At 32.9% G+C, this 9,016-nt stretch overlaps 1 protein-coding gene across 1 annotated transcript; it reads left to right on the forward strand.

Annotated features, from left to right (window-relative positions):
• Nucleotides 1–4,738: 4,738 nt before the first annotated feature.
• LOC147390218 (putative serine/threonine-protein kinase PBL23) lies at nt 4,739–8,127 on the forward strand. The gene is given in 6 exon segments (XM_086458402.1): nt 4,739–5,341; nt 6,009–6,190; nt 6,306–6,495; nt 6,848–7,042; nt 7,045–7,238; nt 7,332–8,127. Coding segments are annotated over 6 exon segments (1,098 nt in total). The 5' UTR covers nt 4,739–5,223; the 3' UTR covers nt 7,551–8,127.
• The last annotated feature ends 889 nt before the right edge of the window (nt 8,128–9,016 follow it).

The raw sequence follows: 9,016 nt of genomic DNA on the forward strand, positions 1-9,016 counted from the left end.
TTTAAGAGCTCCAAAATCCCTTGGAATCTTGAATCAACTTGGTATGAGATCAAGAAGATTCTTCTATTCATTGTTTGGGAGATTTGGCATGTTTTTAGGGAAGGAAACTCTGTTGCTGACGCCTTGGCAACCTTTGCTTCTACAACTTCATCATCTGCCTCTTTTGAAGATTCTGCTCATCTTCTTCTTATCAAAAAAATAAAAAATAAAACTTTTACTAGGCTTTTCTATATAATATATGGCAAGCTCTTCTTTTCTTGTGTGGCCTATTTTTCATCATTTTCCTGCCTTTTTTTATTATTTACATTTTATTGTTCTTTCTCATTTTTTAAACTTCTTTTTTTCATTTGTATCGTTTCTTTTAACTGATAATAGATACCGTGATCTTTTGCCCAAATTTTGCCACATCACTTAGAGATACCCATGAGCATATATCCGATCTTGGATGACAAGTTGTTTTTAAAGAAAAGTTAGATAAAACCATTAAACTCTTTAATAAGAAAAGAAACTCGGATAAACACCATGAAGGTATTGATTGCCTACAAAACTCCACGATCATAAGAATCATGGAGGCATAACTACACAAAAGACCCATGATTAGAAAACAATAATTATCCAAAAGTTAGCATGAGTGTGTGAAGGTAGTAAACATGGGCATTAACTGCCCACAAAACCCATTTGCAGGTGGGAATGAATCAAACTAACATTAATAACCTAAAAACTCTATGAGCATGTGTGAGAAGACATTAGGCCTTAACAGCCCACATCCGTGAAGTAAGGGTGCATTAAGCTATCCACCTTTGAAAAAACATATAAAATTCGATTACGTACATGATTAAATCTTCTATTTGACTTGAGATTTAGAGGATCTTTGGAAGATATCTCACCGGTACGAGTGAAGACTACCAAGCTTAAGAGAGGCTTAAGAGAGGAAAAGGAAGAGGGCAACAAGTGTACTTTCGGAGCCCAAATCATGGTGTACAGGTAAACCATAAATTTCCCTCGAAGTACTAAGTAGATGCATTTGATTGATTTAATTTTTTTCCTCATCTTTTATTATTATTATTATTATTATAAACCATTCTTCTTACTCTTGCTAAAAGGTTAATGCAAGGATATAACCAGTTCATGAAATTCTTCTAGGAAGAATTATGAAAACGTGTATAAAACTTCATTCATTTACATATTCGGATACATTTTAAAAATCTTAACTTTGAAGGATGATTTATCCATTTTTACTTAAACTTTTATTACAAAAAATGATGAGTGTTGATAGTTTGACTTAGGCACGTGGTAATTCAATCGACTTATTTGACGTGACAGGCTCGGGAACCGTAGATGTGCTTTCCTTCGGATACAAAACTACGGTTTCCCATAAAAAGGTGCAGTTTTGTATCTCAAAGAGAGCAAATCTACGGTTTCCGAGCTTGTCACGTCAGGTAAGTCGATTGATTATGCCACATGCCTAAGTCAGATAATCACGACTCAAAAATGATATATGTCACACCCCGATTTTTGGAATCCATGAACTAGTCTATTATCCATTATCCACCCGTGGTCCAAAATCCGGAGTGTGAAAGTAAAATTAAAAATACTAAATAAATTGAAGTTTTTTTTCATTAATACAACATCTATGCTCATCAAATGTAAGAGTTTATTTTTTTTCTTACAAAAAAAAAAAAAAAATAATAATAATAATTAATCATATAATCTCTTTTTTAATCCTCATACATCCACAGTAAAATCGTGAATATCTTCTAAAATTGAAAAATGTAAAGTTTCCTTTGATTTGGGTTCTCTAATCCTTGCTGCCTTCATTTAATTAAATCTGGAATATTGAAAGGATGAGCCACAAAGCCTAATAGGAAAACATAACATTCTTCTTCCAATGATTCAATAATAATATAAAATTAAGAGCACATGATATAATAACAATTAATACAAAACAATTAATTTAACACTTTATAAATAACAAAATCACATAACAATTTTCTTATCATTAATTTTAACCATTTTACCTTTAATTTGGCTAAACCACCATATTCAATTCGGCCATTTTATCCCTGATTTGGCGAAACCGCAACTACCCCATTCCAGGGCCTTCCTTGAAGGCTTTAGGGTTTTGCAACCAAGGGCATATGTCCTACTTGCTCCACACAATTCTCATAATCACATGAAGTACCACACATTCATTTCATGCTCATGCAATGCTCACAACCTTATCATTGTATCAATTTTTACTCATTTGATGTTTAAGGAAATAACACTTGTAATCATTTCAAGCTAGTAATCCTACTTATTCTTATATTAACAATCAACTTTCATAATATTCTTTTATTTCCTCTCATATTAAAAAAATAAATTAAAAATGTCCGAATTTACTCAATTACACTACTTACTCCCCTACTATTATTATTCTTTAACATGCAAGCAAGTACTCTTTCATCTCTTGTTATTAATAAATTATAAGAAGAAAAAAAGATGTTAAACCTAACAAATATTTGTACATTGATTCCTTTTGAATTCTCATTTCTCTTTATAGCACATATCATTTCTTGATTTTCTTCTAACAATTCAAAGTTGAACAAATAAATTGAGAGATGATATTATGATAAGAGATATGAGAAATGAGATAAAGATGTGAAAGAGAATAGATGGATAGATGGGAGGGTGCCCCTTAGATGGGTTAATTTCTTTGAGTCAATTTAAAAGGCAAAAAAAAATCTAGGAGTGTCATGTGTCCTTTAAACTTCCCTCCCTTAATTTTCAGTTTATTTTGTTTGTAAATTCTCACATTCTTGCTCATAAAAAGAGAAACAATTTAAAATAAATCAAAACATTTTTAATTGAAAGATACCAACTAAAAACTTCCTACAAAGATTAAGTCTATTAGGATAAATTTGAATTTTTTTAAAATAAACTTCAAAGAAAAGAGAGAAGATTTCAATTTATTTTCAATGATTATCTTCTCACACCTTAATCAATGGTGAGACACCCTACCATCTAAAATTGTCTTTCAATCAATATTAAATTACATTTATATCCTATATTAAAATCCTTGAAATATTCTTAACTACAAATATGTCATGCTCATAAATTTCCTTATTACTTAACTTAAAATACCCTCTAAGTTAAGTAACTAAAAAATGATAATGGACTAGATCTACTAGACTTTAGATTATGGATTTTCACAATTAATATATGTACGAATGCTAATTTAAATTTACCTTCTTAGGAGTGATTTTCGCTCATATTGCTCATAGATTCATTAGTGCATGCGACATCAATCAAGCAAGGGTAGTTTTGTAAATTAGGGATGCCATTCAATACACGTGGGTAAATGTGATTGGTAGATTTTGGATTTCTGTGAGCAAAACAATTTCACCTTCATAGCCCTACACAAATATTGATTTAATATTTAAAAAAATCCACCATTTGCTATGATCACCAAAGCAGTGTAAAAGTATATTTTATATGCTCCCTGTACTATCTTATATGTTTTCATCAAAAACTTAATTTTTTTTTTTTAAATGGATAAAGTCTATGTGCATTAAATATTTTCAAAATGTATCCAAATGGATAATTTGAATGCTACATCCATTTGTGTAAAACATACTTTATTATATATATTTTTTTAATAATTAATTTTATTTTAACTTCGTTAAGAAGGAATGCACATGTTGAAGATTATAAAAGATCAAGAAGAATGCCAAAAACGTAGATTAAGATATTAAGAGCATATATAAGACATTTGATGTAGAGAAAAGGATTAGACAAACTGGCACGCTCTCTCGAAAGATAACATTCAACTTATTGAACTTCAATTTCTTACCTACAGTCCAGCAACATGAATAGATAAATGAAAACATGATGAACCGAAAAACTTACAATTACAATCCTAAGAATTGAAAGGAGCCACTGCTCAACCAATACTCAAACTCAATTAGTCCTTTTTTTTTTTTTTTGTGGCTTGGCAAGGTTAGTGAATGTCAACTGAAAGTGATTCAAAAGGATTTGAACCTAGGTCATGATCAACTCTCCACATGCCTTTACCAACTCAGCTAAGTTGGCACCTTCAATCCTAGTCTTCTATATATTATGTCTAAAACGTTGTATATTGCCTTTTTTACAGGCTCAAAATGACATCCTCTGATTCTCCCCCTGCTTTGGACGTCCCCCATGCGAGTATGGATCCCACTTGAGCTGCCACGTACCTTGGCACATACACATGCTATGAACCTCCTTGAACCCAATCGCTAAGTTTCCTTGGCCTAGACTATGAAAAAAAAAACACAAACAAACAAACAATATTGGAATTAATAAGAATATAGCTTTAGATAGAACTGAATGGAGGAACATCACACATAGTAAACCCAAATAATGGGGATTAAGCTTTGATGATAATAATTTCTTTTAAATGGGTTTTTGTATCTTTATTTTGTTAATTGCACTATAGTTTTTATTTTGATTATATGAAAATAATTTAGATTCATTTGTGGCGAATTATGATCAATGAAAACCTTTTGTGTTTGTTTAGCTTTCCTTCTTTTGCTCCTATTTTTTGTAGTGTTGCTTGGGCATGTGGCACTCAAAAAGAGACCTGGAGATGAGTAGCTAACCTACTCACTGGAGTATAGGATATGGATGTGACAACCAAATGGAAACTGCATAATTTGAAAATCCGTTAATTTGGTAAACAACTCTCTCTCTCTCTCTCTCTCTCTCAAATGAAAGGGCAAAAGCTAACTAAATTTAGTACAATTGCCTGTTAAATCCCTGCCAAATTCAATGGGTTGAGGGAGATCAAGGGCAAAAAACAGTTGTGGGTTTTTTTCCTCTGAAACCAAAAAGTTTGTTCTTTCCCATTCTAAGATTTTCTGGTTTCTCAGCATTTCTAATCTGAGTTCCAAATTAATTTATCACCATTCGAGAATTGGGTTTGCATTTTTTTTCTTTTTTCCCAGAGATTGGATTTTATCAAATTGGGTTGATTTGTGATCGTTGGAGTTTAGATCTGTTGCTGACAAACAATTCTGTAGAATCTTGGGAGGTCCAAAGTAATTTATCGACATTTGGGCATTGGGTTTGCATTTTCTTTTTTCCCAGAGATTGGATTTTATTAAATCGGGTCTATTTGTGAACATTGGAGTTTAGATCTGTTGTTGACAAACAATGTTGTTGAATCCTGGGAGGTAATTGCTGTGAAGGAAGAAGGATAGGGAGATGAGTTGCTTTTCGTGTTTTAAGCCCAATGGCAATGACAGGTTGTTGAACAAAAGAAGGGAAAATGATGAAGCCAACGCTTTAGCCTCGTTAGTGGAGAATACCTCCTTCAAATCCGGTGGGTGATAGTTTCATAAAGTTACCATAAAATTTTATATTCAAATTTATTTTCTGATCCAATACATTTTTTATTTGGGCTATTGCAAGATAACCTGTCTAGTTTAAATCCAAATTAAACATTGGTTAATTTCTTTCATTTTCTACCGAAGACCATGTGGTTCCTTTCGGCATATTTTCCTCAATTTTTTTTTCTTTGACCCATTAATGTTTTAATAGGTGTTTTTATTGGGTTTATTAGATATGTATGTTATAAATTTTAATTTAGTATATGATCTTATAGCACAATAAAGAAAAAGAATGTCTTGTTTACATCTGAACGAAAGTTCTTTTGATCAATTGGTAGTTTGTTTGTAATTAGAGATCAAAGCTTCCAAGTTGGATCCTTATGTTGAGTGGTTTTGTTTATTGTTCTTTGATTTTTTTTATTTGCTTATCTCTTTCTATGGGTTCCCAACATTTCTTGACTGAAGAAATGGATCCAAATAAAGTTGACTAGCCAAATACGATTGAATGTTACAGATCCCAATATTTGGGGATGATGATATGGATATATGCTGGCTTGAGTTGCAGCTCAATTGGTTTACTTTCTGCACCTTAAGATCGAAGCAGACATATTTTGATTGGATTCTCTATACACATATGCTTTACACACATCAACTATGCAGATAGAAGCAAGAAGAGGAACATAGCTGAAGAAAAATTAAAAGTCGGAAATGGGAAGATTGCCACTCAAATCTTTACCTTCAGAGAGTTAGCAGCTGCAACTGAGAACTTCAAATCAGAATTTCTAGTTGGTGAAGGTGGCTTTGGAAGGGTGTATAAAGGTCACATTGGAAGCACAAATCAAGTATCATTTCTATTTCTCTAACTCTTTCATTTATTTTCTTCGGAAATGGAAATAAATAACAAATTTCGCGAAACAGATAAGATTAATAATGCTAATTTTCATTCATCTAACTCAGGTTGTGGCCGTTAAGAAACTTGACAGGAATGGGTTGCAAGGAAATAGAGAATTTCTTGTTGAAGTTTTGATGCTGAGTCTTCTTCATCACCAAAACCTTGTTAATCTGATTGGGTATTGTTCTGATGGAGATCAAAGGATCTTAGTTTATGAATACATGCCATTAGGATCTTTGGAGGATCATCTTCTTGGTATGCTCCAATCTTCATTATTTTTTGTTTCGAGAAAATTGAAGGCACCACAAAGATTCTTCTGCTCTCGATACTACTACAAAAAATACTTTAGAGATCACTTTTTTCAAAAATAAACATCAATTTTTGAAAAAAATGATATCTAAATTGCAGTTTTCGAAAAGTGCAGGATGTTGGACATCAGTTTATGTTTGGTTTTAACCAGGAGGGTTTTGAAAAGCCGATGTCTAAAAATCACCTTCTACACACACTTTTTCATCCAAAGAATAGACATCACCTTTTTCCTATAGCTTCCTCGAAAAAAATTTGTGTTTAACAGTGTCAATTAAAGTTGATTGTCTGGTTTTTGTAGATCTGTCTCCAAATAAAAAGCCTTTAAACTGGACAACAAGGCTGAAAATAGCTGAAGGTGCAGCCAAAGGGCTTGAATACTTGCACAACATGGCCAACCCCCCTGTAATATATCGAGATTTTAAAGCATCTAATATATTATTGGATGAAAATTTCAATCCGAAACTCTCTGATTTTGGGCTTGCCAAGCTAGGACCACTGGTGGTAAGACCTATGTATATACAAGGGTGATGGGGACATACGGCTACTGTGCGCCGGAATATGCTCTAACAGGCCAGTTAACAACAATGTCTGATGTGTATAGTTTCGGTGTTGTGTTTCTTGAGATAATCACAGGAAGGAGAGTTATCGACTGTTCTAGACCAACAAATGAGCAGAATCTTGTAGCTTGGGTATGTTTAAGGAGTTTAATTTATAACCTTGATTCATCATTTATTGTAATTTTCTTTTAATCTAATGTTGATTCTCATTTACATGGCTTGCAGGCACAACCACTGTTTAAAGATCGAAAGAAGTTGACGATAATGGCCGACCCATTACTTGAAGGACAGTACCCTACAAAGGGTCTCTACCAAGCTCTTGCAATAGCAGCTATGTGTCTCCAAGAGGGAGCCAGTACTCGGCCTTTGATCAGTGATGTTGTTATGGCTCTTGAGCATCTATCTGTACCAACAATTGAAGAGGGGTGCACTAAGGATACTTAGCACTCCTCGAAATAGAAATAGAAATAGTAATGGAGATATCGAGGTTGTCACAAAATGTACCCACAGTTTTTCTTTATTTAAAATTGTAGTTTGTATGAAACATTTTTGCCTCCATTTCTCTATGGGATTGGGGATTGTCATAAAACCAAATAGGCTTTGAAAATGACTCATCTTGCTAGCCATCATTGTCCCCAAATGCGGGAAAGGTTTTGAAGAGTACATGAAAACTTTTCTATGGATTCGAACCAAATAAACGTATCCACCACCAGTAAAATGAATTTTTGTAGTCTTGTAATTCGTATGATGGGTAAACTCGCAAACAAACTGGAGCAAGAACAGATGGAATGCAAAATTTGTAGTCGCTGAATTCAAGATAAACCAAAATCAAACAGGTTTTGTTCTAGTAGAAGATTTCCTCTGTCATGCAAAACATCATCAGCTATTTCATTGGAGATCTGACTTACTTCAGGACTCCATCTGTCCATCAGCTTCTCGAGCAAGAGATCATCATCGGATCCACAGGAAGGGCATCCGTTGCACCAAGAATAGTCCCAAATGATTCCCCATTCCCACCAGCATTGTCATCTACCAAACTTTCTGTAATGGACTAATTACTCGTATTACAACTTGAGATGTTCTGCCATCTTCCCCCAAAATAAAATATGTTAAAAATTAGTTGCTAAATCTAAAATGATAACACATAGTGTCTTTTAGTAAAAAAGATTGACAGATGAAGGAATAAAAGAAAATTTGGTGGAAGGATGGTTAAAGAATTATTAGAGCAAAGAGGTTATGTTTCAAGACTCTCAATAGCATAGAGGTATATAAATCCTGGAAAATTATGAATAGATTAAAAAAGATAGCGAAGCAAAATGTGAAGTACTAAGTTAGTTTCAATATAGAACAAAATAAAACATATACTTTCAAACTTGCACAAATGAAAAGAGGAAAAACAATGTACGCAGAAATATATTGAAGATAATGAACTTAGAGATATTGCTAAAAGAGTGAATTCTTTTAACAATGTCTCAAAGAAATTGCTTTTAGAGATATTTACGAAAAAGTGATCAATTTTTGACGAATGTACGATTCTGGCCCACTGTTCATTTTAATTACCAAAATGTGAACAATAACAAATTTGGAGGTCTTTAAAGTGATTATTTCGCATGTAACAATTTCACTTTAAATCTGCAAAATTGTCACTTTAAACCTGTGAAAGTCACTTTGTTCTGAATTTTTTTTTTAACGTAAACGTGATTGTTCACGTTTTGGTAATTAAGATGAACGGTGATCCGGAATCATAAATAACTCATTTTCAGCTCACGGAATAGTAATTCACCCTTGCTTCTATCATGAATGTTCGATAAAAGTATATGAAATTTAGAGAAACAGTTAGAAGATGACTCATAAAATTAGTGTTCAGTGAATGAAATGGAAGAAAGTTTCTATTGTGTCATTGACATTAC

The sequence above is a fragment of the Akebia trifoliata genome, chromosome 11, assembly GCF_017979445.1.
Source record: "Akebia trifoliata isolate Shusen 1 chromosome 11, ASM1797944v1, whole genome shotgun sequence".
NCBI lineage: Eukaryota > Viridiplantae > Streptophyta > Magnoliopsida > Ranunculales > Lardizabalaceae > Akebia > Akebia trifoliata.